The sequence below is a fragment of the Plectrocnemia conspersa genome, unplaced genomic scaffold (assembly GCF_051122295.1).
Source record: "Plectrocnemia conspersa isolate PC_06_02 unplaced genomic scaffold, ASM5112229v1 ptg000009l, whole genome shotgun sequence".
NCBI classification, from domain to species: Eukaryota; Metazoa; Arthropoda; class Insecta; order Trichoptera; family Polycentropodidae; genus Plectrocnemia; species Plectrocnemia conspersa.
Window position 1 is genome coordinate 7,238,696 of NW_028277173.1, and position 17,625 is coordinate 7,256,320.

Below are 17,625 nucleotides of genomic sequence, written 5' to 3' on the forward strand. Positions count from 1 at the left end.
ATTATATTAGCAAGAAATGTAAATAATTTTTTGTTCTCAAAATTTTCGCATTCTCCCGTTGAAATTCACGAGTTGTAAAAAATGTAGCATTGTATACATATGTATTATTCATATTATAGATACAAATTTCATTGATTAAAGCTATTTAAAACTGTATGATTTTCTTTCTTACCTTAATTACTTTTCATGCTGAATGTGTTTTTTTTATTGATTATTCTTACAAAGAAATTGGGAAGCGTAAAGACAAAACTCTTCTTTCAGTACATTTATTACATCTACTGAAAGTAAAAATAATTTACAACAAAATACAACAATAAGAGACATTTTCATTCCGATACTTTTAAACGCAGCATTATCTCTTAGAATTCAAACAATTCAAATTCATGGATTACAAAAAACGGAAGTTGTATACACACTAATGCATTGATCTATTCTTCCAATGTCTGAAAAAGGTATTTATTAAAAAATAAAAATACTACTATAACAGACATAGATGGAAACGTTTATTTAGGCTGTAAATACAGTATCATGTGCAGAATGAAAAACTGCAAAGCACCTACCTAATTAAGTGTACACGTATGCCAGTGAAGACTATTAATTATCATCACACGCAAAATGTAGTTTTGGTATGTACGTAATAAATTTTTATTTTACTTAATAAATCAACTACGAACAAAATTATGGCTTTACTTCCAACGGTTGTTTTCATAATCCCATTTAGACGAAAGTCCGGTGACTACGTCAATCTTCATGTCCAACATAGACTTCAACATTCTCTTTCGGTTTTCTTCGCTGAATGATTCAGGTAGAGGTGGTAAAACTAAAAAATGTATATATATCGATTAATAAGTTTTTGCGCATAAGAGCAGATGGATCAAAAAACCTGTACTCACCGTACAGTTTGAAGGCCATGAACATCCAAAGTGATATGGCACCCAGACCTATCGCCCAACCGAAGTAATATTTCCAAATTCCGGTGGGAGCTTCGAATTCAGCGAAAGTCTGGCAGAAGCTGGCCCGGTACAGTGCTTTCTTTTCTTCAGCGTTAAGCTTCTTCCAATCGCCCTTCTCCTTTTCACGCAGAGCCTATTTTAAATAAATAAGTAAGGCGTTAAAAAGACAGTTGGATTATTCTTATAAAATAATATGATTATCTTTAAATTTTAAACCACAACACGATTAAGATTTTAAATCTAATTTAAGATAAATTATTATAAAAACTAAAGAAGTGTTATTGAAATTGAATGCATATTAATATAAAAATCCACAGCAAGACGAAGATTACAAAATTTATTATTAAATTATAGATAATCAATTTTTTTATCTACTCAAGATAAAACTAATAAATTCTGGTAAAATTTACGAGAATTGTCAAATTTATTTAATTTATAAAAATACATTACTCATAGATAGCACTAAAAATATTTTAATCTTAATATTTGTTTTCCTACTACGGTGGTTTATACATCAACTGCTAAGGCCAAAATGTTCCGAAAGTATGTGTACCGGATTATCCGCACAGTGAATAAATACAGTTTCACTGATATTGACCAGTGGAATTATAAATCAATTGTTTGATACATTTTAACTGGCCTAGTCAATAAAATTATATTCATACTACTGAAAATATACCTTAAATATAACAATTGCGGAACGTCCAGTTACTATTCAAACCTAAGCTATTGAACTTCTATTCAATTAATTCGTTTAGGTTAGATTTGGGTTTGAACATAAAATATTGCTCAATGTAATGTTTTTTATTGAATAAGGATATATTTATTTAATGCTCATTTTTTAATATTTTAATGCACAAATCAATCGTTTTAGTGCACACTATAAATAAAATGTTCTTAATCTAGTATTTTTTATTGAACATACATATATTTATTTAATGCTCATTTTTTATCATTGTAATGCACAAACAATTCATTTTATTGAACAAAGTATTTATATAAATTATTTATTAATTAATTTATCACATAAACCAAAGAAGACAAACATTATCTATGGTGATAATGTATTAAGCTGCATAGTCATCATGCTTTTGCCATAATTAGCTCTGCATCCAAGTGTTTTAAACTATTATTTAAAATTACTTCACGAGGATAAAACATATTCTACTGTTTTAATAATTTGATTAAGTTTATTTACATTTAATCATACCACAAAAAAATATTTGAGGTTATGTTATGCTTGCCCTTCATAAAAATATCATGTGTATAAAATCTAATAAAACACGGGCGCTGCAACATTGTTTACAAGTGAAATATTTGTTCAATCAACTACTGAAAAAAAATCTATTTTAAAATTATTTGTGGTGAGAAATATTTTTAAATATTGCAGAAAGTCTCAATTGGCAACTTTTGAAAAAATTCTATATTCTTTTATAAATATTAACCAGTTGACTCCAAAAGTATTCTCCATTAAAGTTTACACGTCAACTGACATTTTTGTTGAAAATAAGTAATCAACTACATGGGAACTTTTCCGAATTAACACGCTAACATTACCTAAATTCGAATATACGACGTAGAATCTACGAGTGAAAAATGAGCTACCTTGATGAAAATATCATCATATATTTGAGATTATGTCATGTGTGACATTAATATAAACATTATTTCTAATGAAACAGTCTTAATGTAAGAAATTATGCAAATACTGTTCTTAACTTATTTTGTCAAAGATGAAAATATATATGTTCTTGCCATAAAACTTTATAACAAGTCTTCAGAAACAGATTTTGAGGACATAATAAATCTCGCAGTTCTTTAAAATTAAGATCAGTCTTAAGTCTTAGAGAAGAAAATAAAAACGTAAGAAATGTGGTATTAAATGATAATTTCGTCTGAAATTAATTAAGAAATACCCTAGACATTTTATTCCCAGATTTAATTTTATAAAAAAAATCCATTCACCTTTGTGTTATTGTTATTATTATTAATTCCAATGTCACATATATTGCGTACTAATAAGCCTCCGTTTTGTTTTAGTATTAATCTATGATACTGCATATATTATATCGCAGAAGAGTACACGCCCAAGCTAGATGCGCTAGCGCTAATTGGTTCCAGTTTCAGGAGGAAGAAAATATTATTATTAGATTACCATAAACAATGATTCTTATTCTTGTATGTGCGTGGGATAAATGTCTCATTTGAAATTAGTTGTTTTTACGTTTGGCCAAAGCCGTCAGCGCTCACCATCACATCCGAGGTGTTCTCCTTCCAGCGGATAGCGGGCATTGGATAATCGGACCTGTCCACATATATAGCTTGTCCGTTGACGCCGAAACCTACGATGTCTCGGTTGCCAATGCGAGACTTGCCGTAGACGGTGCGAACGCCGACCGGCAACCTCGCGAGGTCGATTAAATTCTTGGCGAAGATTCTTCCAGCCATGTTTCTGAAACGTTTAAAAATACACATGAGCATTGTCATAGTTGAATCTATACAATTTTAACCAAAAATCGATGATACGAAAGAGTTATGTAACACGCGACCGGCGATCGATCGACGCTCGATACTAAATATTTACATGTATAGATAACATAAATACGCGAAAGGTTAACATCGCGGAGTCGTCTAGTGCTTATCGAATGGCATAACCGAACTCGGGCGAGAGAAAAATTCGGAAGTTGACATTGCGTTACCTAACAGCGCCGGACGGCACGCGACCGAACGGTCGGCTTCGATGAGTTCGAGTCTAAATTTTAACAGCGATCGTTCGCAATGGCTTTTCAAACCAACCGTAGCACGTACCAGGCAGGGTGGCAGCGACTCGGAGCACCTGACAAACGAGATAGAGGAGCAGCAGGCGCAGTGTTGCCACTACGACAAAAAGTGCCGCATGGCAGCATTCTTTTTTTTCATTATACATATTCAATATTGATTATATGGTTTCAAATTTATTAATAAATACCGTAATTCGACATTTTAAATACAACTTTTATAATTACTGAAGAAAAGTGAAATATAAAATTTTATCCCACTATTGTCTACAAATAATGCTAACATTTCAAAATATTGCTTTAATTTGCGGTTTCACCTAAGTTGGAATAGACTTTAGCAAATAAATTAAATATATTTTTTTAGTTATTTAGTGATGCTTAAAAACAAAATATAATTTTATTGCATTCGCTAGGACTTACTACATCAGAAATTAGTAAACACAATAGTGTTTTGAAACAGTTTAACGAATGTGGTTCTTACAAATCAACGCCAAAACTAAAAGAAAACGAAAGAAAACTGCCGAAGAAGATCGAATGTTGGTATATAAGTCTCTTAAAAATCGTTGAGAAACGTCTTTAAAATTGGCTGCTTAAGTATTTGTAAGCGGAGGGCCATTCATTTTTTCGCGGACGGTGAGAAGAAGACTCAGAGGTTTTAAAGCCCGACACAAACCGTGGCTTTCGGAAATAAATAAAACTCGAAGGCTAGAGAGGGCTCGTAAGAACCGAGATTGGACATTTGAAGAATAGGCGAACATAATTTGGTCCGATGAAACCAACTTGAAGGTAATTTTAATCCACTTTAATGGATTCCTACTGGAAAATATTTTTAAGCTCAGACCACGCTATCATCCGATTCCAGCAAGAAAAAACTTCGTGCCATACCTCGCTAAAAAGCAAGGGTTGGTTTGCGTCTAAGGCCGGTTTCACACGTGCCGGATGGATTCACCCGGCACCGGGCCGGCGCCGTTTACAAATCTTTCACACGTAGCCGGTCTCTGGCCGGTTTCTGGCCGGTTTCTTCCCAACCCGACCTATACCCCGTCAACTGGTGCCAGTAATTTAGGATTAACGGCTTCACATAAGTCCTTCCACACATTTCGCGTTATTTTTTTATTTTTGTATGTATTCTACTAAGATAATTAAAAGAGATTACATTAATATAATTAAAATTTCGAGGTCTATTTCTTCCGCTATTGCCTAAACACGAGGAATATATTTAATAATTTTATTACAAGATACCACAATCACTGTCAACGGCCCGGTTCATGTTTGAGTTTTACTCCCACCACACTCAACTCGGTACCCGGCGCCGGACAGTTTAGTGAGCGCGGCCGGCGACAACCCGGCAGTCAGCGTCGGGCCGGCGCCGGGTAGATTTGTCCGGCACGTCTGAAATGATAGGTACTAGCCCATACAACACCATCCCCACTACACGGCGCCGGCCCGGTGCCGGGCAAATCCACCCGGCACGTGTGAAACCGGCCTAAGGGTTTGACGCTTTTAGAATGGCAATCATAAGACCTAAATCCTATAGAGAATTTATGAGTAAAATTAAAAGGAAAGGTTGCCGAAGAAGATCATATCTAAAATTGAACTTCAAGAAAAATTGCAGATGGAATAGAAAAAAAAGGTTTACGTCCACCTATAAGTTATTAGTTGATAGTATGCCAAAGAGGGTTGCAGCTGTAATTACAGCTAATGGTTGGCCTATTAAATATTAAAAATAAGCTTAAAATAAACACTTTAAACAACTTTATTCAGTTTTAATACATTTATTGGGGTGCCCCATTATTATGACCAAGTCTGTATATTTACGTATTATGTGTAAATATACATTTACGTGAACATTTCTTTTGCGCAATAATCACCGAACCCTATAAAATATATTTAATGTTATTACAAAAGCATTAAAAATGTGTTTCTCTGTGACGTTTAAGGGGTAACATGTGCAACGAAAACGTGTCACAATTTAAATGCTTATATTTTAAACTAATGATCGTAGAGTAATATTTTATGTTATTAAATAGATTATATAATAACATTTTTTAATTATTGTAGTTTTAATCCTTCACTTCTTAACCTCTACAGTAGCGTTAAAAAAAATCTAAATTTCGTGCGAGCTTTGTCGCGTGCCGATTCCAGGTTAACAAGAAAGTAAATAATTACAGTGGTACCTCAACTTACAAACCGCTCTACATACGAACTTTTTTATATCTCATTTTGCCTTCTACATACGAATCTAGATTCGAAACATGAACCGCAACGCAGTGTGCTTGCACGCATGGCAAAACCATTTATCTGAGAGGTGCTTGTTGTAGGTACTACTCCACATTTATATAAAATACGACGCAGAGTAATTGTGTGCTACGCATGCTGCACATATAGTATATATTTACTTTTTTATTGGAATATGTGTAATTAATAAAATATAATGTGAAACTATGTTTCGGGACAATGATATACGGCACAATTAAAAACTGGCGTGCAGAAAAAAATTCGATAGCCGTGAAACTATGAAACGTCACAATTGTATCTAGGTTATGTGTCATTCATCATTTATAATGTCAATATAGAAATTAAAATGGACGGCCCAGAAACTCCAGGGTAAAATCAACGCGTTTATTTATTCTGTAATACATTAAAATACATACGAAATTATTCATTTAACTATAGAAATATGATTTGTATTCCGATAATTTATTATTTGAAGTAACGCCTATATTTTATTTTAGAAGGCTAGCCTCTGACGACGATATAAAAAAAATGTCAGATGGGTTATTGTTTAAATACGAGGCCCCTCTCGTCAAAGTGCAGACGAATCTCGGCGAGTTAACGTACATATATTTTTAATATTGAAACAGAACATTTGATTTCAAATTACGGTAAATTTAATACTAACAATGATTTTTTATTCAGATCGAAGCAATCGACTTTAATTAATTCTATGACTGAACAAAATAAGAAATTGTATTCCACACAAAACGATGAAACTTTGAAAAATATGGTAAGCATACTATCCGATTGTAATATGTAATAGTAAATATCTATTTATAAGCGTGATGTAGTTTGCAGATATCCATTATTGTCGGGATCAATTGGTGCAGATAAAGAAACAAATGGCGTCAATTCATGAGAGAACTAGCCGTTTAAAAGTAAATTTAAAACACTTATGACATTATTTGTAAATTTACTACATGTTTTTAATTTGTATTATAGACAAGAGCGCATAACGTTTTAAGTTTCGCAAAAAACAAACAGATGGCTCGGAAAGTGCAACTTGAAAATGAACAGAGACTGATCGGTGGCTTCAAATAGTAAATGTATCAATTCTACACGTCGTCTAATAATTATGCAATAATTATTTTAAATTTTGAGAGGCTAAGTCTTTCATTTAATTTCGTTTTAATGTATCTAATCAGATTATATTAGATTTCAAAGTTAGTAAAGTTCAACATATTTTAAATTGAAAATAACATTGTTTAGTTTTGTTGTATATAATTATGTATATTGAGAATATAAATGGAAAGATGTTATTGATCATTGCTGTCCTTGAAAAAACATCACTAATTTTGAAATCTATCTTTATATTATTTTTATATATTAATGTATTATATAAAGTTTTATTACTATAATTTTTATATAAATAATATTTAGTAAACAGGGTTCTTTATTTAAGTTTTAACGAATAATTGTTAATTAATAATAATAGGATATATTTTTTATATCTATATATTAATGTAAAAGAGTGAATATTTTCCTTATTTTCAATTCACTTTACACGTATAGCTTTGTTTACAATTAATTAATTAAAAATAAAAAATGTTTATTTTAAATATTTTTATTAATTTAAAAAAAAGTAACTAAGCAGGTTTTATTACATACACAAAAATATATAATTTATTAATTTATTTTAAAATCTGATTTATATACTACATATAAAATCACATGTTTATTATCGTCTCAAAGACATTATTACTAAAGTTGTATATTTATGTTTTTAATAATGGCACTTTGAAACACTTTTATTATACAAATACAATAATTGCAAATATATATTTTAAATAATTAAAAATGAATTCGAGATCTTCTCATTGCAAATTTTGTAAATCAAACATGACGCATGGAATGATGCCAAAGAAGACAATAATTGACAATCTGAATTAAATTGAAACTTATAAAAAATGAACACTGTAAGTCACACAAATTAAATAATACACATATTAAATGCTTCAACAAATAAAACATGGATCTCTCCTCGATATAAATTAACGATATATTAAAAACAACAAACTGCTTAATAAATCGAGTACTAAAAAAATGATCTTATTTAATAATAAAGTGAATACTTTTATATATGTATACATATAAAAAAAATTATCGCAGACTAGTATTCGTAAAATTAAGCATTTAACAATCTAAAAAAATGAATAATTAAATATTTTATAAGAGAAAAAAATATGGCAGTAGTTTAGTGCTGTAAATATAAATCGCCTCGATTTAGCCTATGACTCCAGCTTTGTTATCGACGGTGAAAGCTGTTGTGCTGATGACAAATGATTCGATATCGCACTCGTTGACTCCCTTCAAAATCCTGAAATATCCTCTTTCGCCCCAATTTGAACCCCAGCTGTTGGCTGCCAACTATAAGAAAAACATTTAATATCGACACATAAAATCAATATAAAATATATATTTTAATTACCCAATATTTAGTTCCGTTCTCTTCACCCCAGCCGATAATCCTCACCGATTGATAACCGAATAAATCGTTCCTAACGTGCGATGATTTTTTATATATTCCACCACTGTATGAGAAGAAATCTTGATATACTTTCATGGTAGCTAGAATGATACAATAAATTAAAAATTAATACATATTATATATACATATATATATATATATATATATATATATATATATATATATATATATATATATATATATATATATATATATATATATATATATATATATATATTAAAAACACAATTTTTTTACATTTATACAAAAATTAATGCTCCAAAAAATGTTAACCAAATAAAAACTTAAAAGTGCGATAAAATTTCAAAAGAACGCTCTATTGACTTGTATATATAATCAGTACGAATCAGGCATAAAGCACGAAGGCGTGGCAGTACCGCACTTTTTTGAGTAGTGAATGTGCAAAACCCATTGAAATTCATTGACAAATGAAAGTTATGAATGCCAGACTTTTCGACCAGGCGGGCACATAACCAGCACGATATACCAGTGCTATAAATTGGTGATATAAGTTCGAATCCCGTATGTACACTGGTGTTTTTCAATTTCTATCGTGTCTGGGAGGTCGGAATTAGTGATTATTATATAATTATAATTCCAATAGATCATCACAGATTAGGTTTTCTTAGATATTCCTAATCTCCTGGATGAAAATTATTATGAATAATTAATATAAAACTGTAATAATAGTTTGTTATTAATAAAATAGATGTCACTGATTTATAGAATTCGATTTCAGTTAGTAGTCGTTGATTGTGTTTACCCTATTTTAACGTATTTGGCTAACATCATGTTGCAATGGAAGATTTATAATAAATAAATTCCAATAAATTTACAGTGCTTTGAGGCAGAAAGTGGTGGCTTCCTAGGAATAATAGTTATTGGGGAAGAATTCTGGTTCGCTACCGTCAGCCATAAGCTAAGAACACCAATTATCGACGTGAAAGATTATACTCACTCTCTTTTAAAATTAACAAGGGATAATCTTAGAGTATAGGTAAGTATGACATATCTTCGATGCAATAAAATCATAGCGATGTTCATTTGGTACCAGAATACAGTTGTTTTGATGTAACGTGATATAACCATCATGACATGATGAATTTCCCCAATTTGTCATAATGACCTTAATACATAATAGTGCAAACATATACAGATACCATATATCAGCTCATACACAAACATGCACTCATTTATATTTATTTACGCTTACTATATCAAGATATTTAATTTTTTTTAAAATATAAATGACTTAAAATTCAATAGTAGCGCACTTTTAAAAGACATTTGCCATTCTACATTCTATATTCTAGCTCCTCGTAGCTAATGTCGAAAACATCATTGGGTCTGAGAAGCTCATTGAAAAGCTAGATGGCTTATGTAAACGGAGCGTTTTCTGACTGTAATGCTTATGAGTAAGAGACGCCACACATGAAAATCACCACACATCAATGGATTGTCGACACCACCCTTCAATTGTATTCCAACGCTCCTATCAAAAAGTTCATAGCAAAATTTTCTTCTACAAATGCTAATGCCTTTCAACAATCAGTAACAATTGCTATGCTGGGATTCAAGATAGTGGAGGTAACGAGCGTTCCCACTGAAAAGGCGACGGCATGATTTTATTGCTTTTGACGTGAATTTTTGACTTCTGAGAAGTGATAATTGTTTTTGCGCCCTCCTATTGACAAAAATTCAGTTTGAATATACTTTAATCAACCCTTTTATATTAGAAGTCCGTAGTAATATTGGTAAGAATAGCTTTTTAAAACATAGTGTGAAATCATATTTTTAAAACATAGTGTGACATCAAAATGCTTACAAACTATGTTGCAATATGCGAGATAACGACATCTGTCTGTACTTATTCTTCCGCTTACTTTCCCCAGGGAAAAATATTTTAGACCTGACCTAATGAAAGTTCTAAAATTATAATTAGTTTTAGAACTTTCATTAGGTCAAGTTGGGTTGTATGGTTAATTTGTGTAGGTTAGGTTTGGGTTTGAACAGCAAATTTACGTTTCGCAATTGTCAAATTAAGTTTCAATGATATCTTAGAATAGCATATAAATTCATTAGCGCCTATCAGTTAAATTCTTTTATTTTTTTTATTTTCTATATATATATTTCTTAGTAGAAATATATATCTACTGGTGAAAATGTATTTGGACTTCACTAGTAAAAATATAACCTCACTACATTTTCACCAGTAGATATATATTTCTACTAAGAAATATATATCTACTGGTGAAAATGTATTTGGACTTCACTAGTAAAAATATAACCTCACTGAAAATACAACCATTTATACATTGCATGTAAATAAATAATTTGTACTTATATTAACTTGAATGTAAACGCAGGATTTAGCAAATTAATCTAATTACTACCCCAATTAGAGCTTTGTTCAAGAACAATACAGTTTCGGCACTTTTGTTCATCAAAATCGTCGGACCACTTTTGCCACTTTTCGTTCCTTCAAAATACGTTGATCTGTGATTTCTCTGATTTCATATGGCAATAAACAGCAACACTTTGTCAGACGAGAATTAGACAAAACTTTGGAAATCACTATAAATTTTTATTCTAATATATAAGGTTTTATAATTTTATTTTACATTTAGTCTACAGTTGTATATTTGTATTTGTTCGTTTAACTTTAGATTTGCCATGTCCAAAGTAAGGAAAAAATACAATAAATTTTGTTTAACTTTTTATGCGCGTCGTGGCATAGGAAAAGTATAGTATAAAGGTTTAGTTCAGTAAAACGCTTGTCAAAAATTGAGTTTTGGCACCTTTTTTGTTTTGAATAAAGCTCTGATTGTAGTAATGTTAGTGGTACTTGATATTTTACTGAAAAAGTAACAATGTAATTTTGATTTGCATTTATAAATGCAAAGTTGATTCATTTTCGAATAAGAAATTCATGAAAAACTTAGTCAAATGCTTTTTGAAAGTTAGCATAGACTACGTCAACTTGTATTTTAGTACTGAGGAACTTTGTTACTGCCTTTTATGATCTGTAAAGAGTCTTTAACATCAACCCTACTTTATAGATAATGATTTTCATATATTTAGACCATTGAAAGAGGCGACTGGTTTTCATTTGATACATCCTCATATTTTAAATGGTTATGGAATCAAATATAGTTATTTAAGTTTGTATTATTTGTATTTTTATGCATTTATATATAATACATACCTTGTAGTGGTCCGGAGGTTGAAATCTCGTACATTATATCCGACTCGGAGCCAATCTTGACCGGTGGAGATACAGTGTAACGATTTTTACGCTTGGAGGGACTTCCAGGAGTGTTGCAACCAGAAGCAGCGAGAGTCGGATTTCTGAATGGGATTGTGCACTTGGTGTCTTGGGCCACGTAAGGAATGCATTCTTCATCGACCAAACTATAAATATATAATATTGGTTATAAAGAGAAAAATATATTTTACAACAAGTATAAAGAGTTATACCCCGTTTTCCTAATATATTGCCATGCTCTATCCAAATATCCTCCACTGCATGATTTCTGACCACGGCTGTTACAAGACACCATCTGCTGGGCGCTCAACTTGGGCATTTCCCGTCCATTTGAACTTATAGCAAATCTAAAATATAATATAACACATTATATGACATTCTTTATTAAACCTCAATCTTTCATTCAAATTCATTACTTATCACTAGCCACATCCGCTATTGATATGGCCCAGGAAGAACCACACCAGCCCTGATCCTTAACAGTCGACATCTTTTCAGGCCAATGACTAATGGCATTGAACGATTCGGGAATAGTATTTATATCGTATATAGGCTTGATTGGGTACATTCCATAAGTACTTCTTTCCGGATTCAACGTGCCTTTAATAACAAGATAACATTAATATACATAGCAAGGGTATATCATTCAAGCAATAATAAGATATTCACCTAGTCTCAATTTAATTCCTCTGCTCAATTTTTGACCCCAGAATGGTTCGTGTCTCTTTGCTCTCCACGTGCTCGAATAATCAGAATTGATTTCATCAATCAGTGATTCATCGACAATGCAAGGATCTGTTTCACACACCATTTCTGAACCGTCGCATACGCTGTAATATTATAACAAATATAAAATAAATATTAGTGTCATACAAGTTAACTTAATAAATTGCTTGGGCATAGGGATGTAAGTTAAACATTGATTAATAAAATATCTTTCATTCTTACATTGATAAAGACAATTCTCTAATTGTATGCATAAGTTAACCTACATATTTTAGAACTGAATTGACTGTTTCAGCTGTGTATGTTATATATCTTTTATGTATACTTTGATAAATTAAAAAAAATATTTTTAATGATCAATTGTGGTTTAGATATCGCATGTATTAATCTTTTATTAATCATTTCCGTTTATGCCAATTTAAATGTTAACCACTATTTAAGCCTAACTTAACGCAACCACATTTATAGCAGACTAACCATTCATTGCAGTTTTCTTGTGCTTTGTATTTGGGAGCCACGTATTTGTTATTATAAAAGCATTGCTTGATCGGTCCCGGGGGTAAAATTCCATGGCACACTTCGAAAAAGTCAGGACAGCAGTCATCGTGGTCGTCCGTCCTGTTGCAAAAGTCGTCACAATAGCATAGAGTACCTGTTGAATTTACTACATTGATTAATATAGCATATTAATGTTCATACCTATATTGACTTATTATCTTTAATCTTAAAAGTTATATTGAAAGTGAGTTTTATGTACCTAAAATTGGAGCCGAACATCTATCTTCCCTGCCGTTGCAACATAAGTCCGAACGTTGTCCACAATAAGGTCCAGGTGGTAAGTCTGGACCCGAGTATCCTACGGCTATTCCAATCACTAAGCATATTACAGCTAAGACACCGTACCGCCAAAACGTTCTGAAACAAAATAGATGCTCGTTAAAATATGATACTGTTGTTCTGTGAAAGATACATAACAAGATAATAAACAATCCTTGCTTAAAAATTTCGTGGGTGGTTTATGTTTTATAATATAAACAATATGAATGATGCATAAATTAGTGTGGTTTATACCAGATGAAATATTCAGTCGCTTAAAGTAAGTTTTGCTTATATTATTTTAAACAGATTTACGCTAATGCATAGAAAAAAAAATCAATACATATTATTAACTGCAAGTACCTGAATGAGAACAAATCAATACTATCCGACAGTTTATATTTATTTGAATAACTGCTTTCCCAAGTATACTCGTCGACGCGACTTGAGGGAATCATATCCCAGCATACCTTATAGGAATTTTATGCGAAATAAAAATAGACAATATTTATATTCGTTCATGTAACTTTTTTTGGACTGATATGATTAAAGATCCACTTCATATAAAGTCATTCAAAATAAAATTAATTATGGGTTCTTAAAAAACTAGGAACCACTGGATTTTGGAGAAGATGAAACTTATAGGCACGCAAATTGCGAAACAACGGTCTGATGCCTTCTAGGGTCAGTGTCCAATTAAAGTTCCTTCTTCTATTTGGACTCATACCAAACAGGGTAAGAAGTTGGTGGTGCCTGAGCAATTGCACAGCCAAGTCTGCGATGATCATAAAAGCCGCTCTGGTAATGGAGTGTCTCACAGATGAATTTACGACCTGACCATGTCGCATTTTGACATTGCACAATTACATCTTGATTGAGATCGCTGTTTTGGTGACATAATTCGCCGGCGCTTAACATGAGTTATAACTTTGTGTTGTTCATCATTCTGTAGGCAGCTTGTTTGTTAAGTGATGTACAATGTTGACAGATAACCGAATAGCAAAGTATTTACATACGACCTAACACCCACGAGTGTGAACTAACAAGCATTTTAGAATTATTTGCCCTATTTGGTGTCAACAACCATTGTTGCACTAAATTTATAAAACTATATTAAATAGATTCATGGGAACCTGTTTCGAGTTTGACTCAGGTACTTATATAGATTTATGCTAGTTTATTGTCTTTCACAAGCGGAGCTATTCGATTCTCATTTTTTTATTGTAGACGCTGTGGATGGTATTATTGAAAAGAAGAAGAAAACCAGAAAAAATGATTTAACCACACAAAGAAGTATCTTTTGAATATACATAGTAATAGAAAAATTACAAATTAGTTCCAATTGAAGAGCGTAGACTGAATGCTTAATTAGACGTTATTTTATGTTCATTAATATTTTATATTTTAGACCAATTCGTGTCATTTATTCATGAAAAATGCAGGTTAATAACATCCGTTCTATTAAATTACTAATACGAATTAAGCAGTGACGACATTTGAGGGGGGCAGGTGAGGACACTTGCCCTTCCGAAATTTGGTCAGAAAGATGCAGGTCATTTAATTAAATACTATGAATCCTAATGAAATAGATAAAGCATAAAATGGAGAAATGACGTCCCTGATTGCATATTATTCAGAAATTATTGTTTTAAAAATAAGCTATATTTACCGATATTACTACAGATTTCTGATATAAGAGTATTGGTTAAAGTATGTTCAAACCGAATTTTGGTCAATAGGAGATCGCAAAAAACAATTATCACTTCTCAGAAGTCAAAAATTCACGTCAAAAGCAATAAAATCGTGTCGGCGCCGTCGCAGTGGGAACGCTCGGTAACGAGCGTTCCCACTGCGACGGCGACAGCACGATTTTATTGCTTTTGACGTGGATTTTTGACTTCTGTGAAGGGATAATTGTTTTTTGCGATCTCCTATTGGTCAAAATTCGGTTTAGATATGCTTCATTTGATTCTTGGTAAGTCATAATATTGCTATAAAAATTAATATGAACGCTAGAGCGTTTCCACTGTAAAGGCGACGGTACGATTTTATTGCTTTTGACGTGGATTTTTGCCTTCTGAAAAGGGATAATTGTTTTTTGCGCTCTACTATTTGTCAAAATTCGGTTCAGATATGTTTCCTTAATCGATTCTCACTTACTGTAAGCCGTAAAATTGTTATAGAACGTCTTAAAATGAACGCTAGATATACCACTGCGACGGCACGATTTTATTGCTTTTAACGTGAATTTTTGAATTCTGAGAAGGGATAATTGTTTTTTTGCGCTCTCGTATTACAAAAAATTTGGTTTAGCGACGGCGATGGCATGATAAGCGAGTGGTATAAGTTTCTGACTATTGACCTGAAAGACGTGGGTTCAAATCCCATACCGATCTTAGTGTTTTTTAATTAGTGATTATTATATAATTATAATTCCGATTGATCATTACAGATTAGGTTTACCTAAATTTTCCTAATCTCACTGATGAATATCGTGATGATAAAATAAAATCGAAATAGGTCGTACATATCTTGTATCGAAAATTCTCTAATAATGAACTAATGATAAAAAAATATTTTTATTGTTTTTGACATGGTTTTACGCAGGGGAGCATATGGGAGAATTCGCCCCCCTCCTTGAATGTCAATTAATGAAATATTATGAATCTTAATGAATACGACTTTTTTTCAAAATACCAATGATTGACCAATTTTTGCTACCCCCCCCCCCCAGGAAAAACTGAAATTACGTCCCTGGTTATCTTATGTTTATCAATATTTTATTACATTACATTACATTACACAATATTTCCGTTGCACAATTCGACCTCAGAAAGATGTCCATCAAACTAATGTCACTTTATAAAGGCGTAGGTATACATATTTCGTATAACAATCGTGATTCGTCAGCGAGCTTTGCAACTCTTAATATTTAAGGTTGGTCTCGAATGATGAGAAAGAGACACGGCAGACATGCCGCGACAGGAGATACGCTGAGATTCGGCCCGAGGCAAAGACCATACGGTCATAGAGTGCTATCACCAAAGAGGTACTCCATCAGACACGACTGCAGTAGAGGGACCAACCTCCACTACACCGTCGCTGCCTCACCTACAAAACCTCTGAGGATCTTCCTCTGACATCATCTATCCGCCAGCCTCTCCACCACCGCCCAGAGAAAATAATCTCGCCCATCATAATTTGTAGTAATATGTAAATTTAAATAATAAATTATTACTGGCGTCTTTTTGGCTGCGAAGTCACATCCCTTAGGGTTTGAAAAACTTAAATAAGTATTTCTCATTGATTACCCTAAAATTTTTGGATTCAAAAGCTCAAAGCGAATCTGGGACATAACGTTTTAATAAAAATGTGAAAGGGACAATAAGATAACATTCAAGTACAACAGACCAATACTCTCCTATGTACTTACACGTATCGGCACAACCCCCACGGCGTCCGACCTATCACATGGCAGAAATTTAAGAGCATGCGTTGAACGATTTTATTGTACACTGACTCTTGAAAATAAATAAACTGTAGTTGCGGTTTTGTATATAAAGATTATAAATACGTAAAATGTTAGAATTCTATACTACGAAGTAAATACAGTTTTTTTTTGTTTTTTCATGTTCGACTTACAGATATAACATAATACAAGTAGCTCTTTCTTAAACTATTACGAAATAATTCAATGTAGCCTAGTCAGTAAACTCACTTCGTGATATTCATATGATAATACAACGCTTGTGATGTAAATAAGTTTGAGTGTACATTTCAGTGTTCTTTACAAAAAATGTTGACCGAGTGATTCAGTAAAAGGATGTTAATTTACATAAAGAGGTAAACAAGCAGCATTCTCAGAGCATTTTTGATTTTTAAATGCATCCATATTTGCATAGGGCCCAATTCTAAAGCAAACACCGTATAATTTTACGAATCGATTAAACTGCAGTTCAAGCATGCAACACAAGTGCAAGATCAACAAGTTGTGTCTTAGGGTTAATTCACGGATTGGGTTCAAGTCGAGCAACGCAAGAAAGAGATCACGAGTTTAGATAAACATAAAGCGCGCTTAGATTCCGAGAATCAATCTGAAAGTTTATAAATAAACTTATTTAAGTGGTGTTCAATAAATTATCATATTTTAAAATATTTGCCGGATTTGTTATGGTTATCTAGTCAGGACAAACGTTTATTGTGGCATTCAACAGGAGTCCACAGCTTGCGTTGAGTGTTTGTTATGCAAAGAGAATACCAGTACGCAAAAATGACATCATTGAATCGGCAGGTTGGCGCTAACCGTAAATCTCTACGGTTTAA

The 17,625-nt window shown here is 32.3% G+C and overlaps 3 protein-coding genes across 5 annotated transcripts in view; 1 reads left to right on the forward strand and 2 right to left on the reverse strand.

Annotated features, from left to right (window-relative positions):
• Positions 1 to 250: 250 nt before the first annotated feature.
• On the reverse strand, positions 251 to 3,844 carry LOC148231760 (cytochrome c oxidase subunit 4 isoform 1, mitochondrial-like). 2 transcript variants are annotated; one of them, XM_088192152.1, is made up of 4 exons: positions 3,762 to 3,844; positions 3,204 to 3,405; positions 894 to 1,086; positions 251 to 820 (listed from the first exon to the last, which is right to left on the reverse strand). In XM_088192152.1, exons 2-4 carry the CDS (start codon positions 3,399 to 3,401, stop codon positions 687 to 689), a joined length of 525 nt encoding a protein of 174 aa, XP_088048278.1. In that variant the 5' UTR covers positions 3,402 to 3,405; positions 3,762 to 3,844; the 3' UTR covers positions 251 to 686. The 2 variants fall into 2 exon arrangements, with proteins under 2 accessions (XP_088048278.1, XP_088048279.1); XM_088192153.1 differs by having other exon boundaries at positions 3,653 to 3,844.
• A 2,381-nt stretch (positions 3,845 to 6,225) lies between these two features.
• Positions 6,226 to 7,566, forward strand: Pldn (biogenesis of lysosomal organelles complex 1 subunit pallidin). Its single transcript, XM_088192708.1, has 5 exons — positions 6,226 to 6,337; positions 6,466 to 6,567; positions 6,650 to 6,737; positions 6,799 to 6,885; positions 6,950 to 7,566. Exons 1-5 carry the CDS (start codon positions 6,315 to 6,317, stop codon positions 7,046 to 7,048), a joined length of 399 nt encoding a protein of 132 aa, XP_088048834.1. The 5' UTR covers positions 6,226 to 6,314; the 3' UTR covers positions 7,049 to 7,566.
• Swim (Secreted Wg-interacting molecule) overlaps positions 7,556 to 17,625 on the reverse strand; it is a 45,746-nt gene continuing 35,676 nt past the window's right edge. The window contains exons 2-9 of one of the 2 annotated variants that reach the window (XM_088192707.1): positions 13,244 to 13,401; positions 12,964 to 13,138; positions 12,430 to 12,590; positions 12,177 to 12,360; positions 11,973 to 12,107; positions 11,701 to 11,906; positions 8,436 to 8,575; positions 7,556 to 8,374 (exon numbers count right to left, since the gene is read on the reverse strand). In XM_088192707.1, the coding sequence (XP_088048833.1) occupies positions 8,231 to 8,374; positions 8,436 to 8,575; positions 11,701 to 11,906; positions 11,973 to 12,107; positions 12,177 to 12,360; positions 12,430 to 12,590; positions 12,964 to 13,138; positions 13,244 to 13,401 (1,303 nt within the window). In that variant the 3' untranslated portion in view covers positions 7,556 to 8,230. Of the gene's footprint in view, positions 8,375 to 8,435; positions 8,576 to 11,700; positions 11,907 to 11,972; positions 12,108 to 12,176; positions 12,361 to 12,429; positions 12,591 to 12,963; positions 13,151 to 13,243; positions 13,402 to 17,625 lie in introns of both variants that reach the window. The other variant, XM_088192706.1, reaches the window with a different exon arrangement.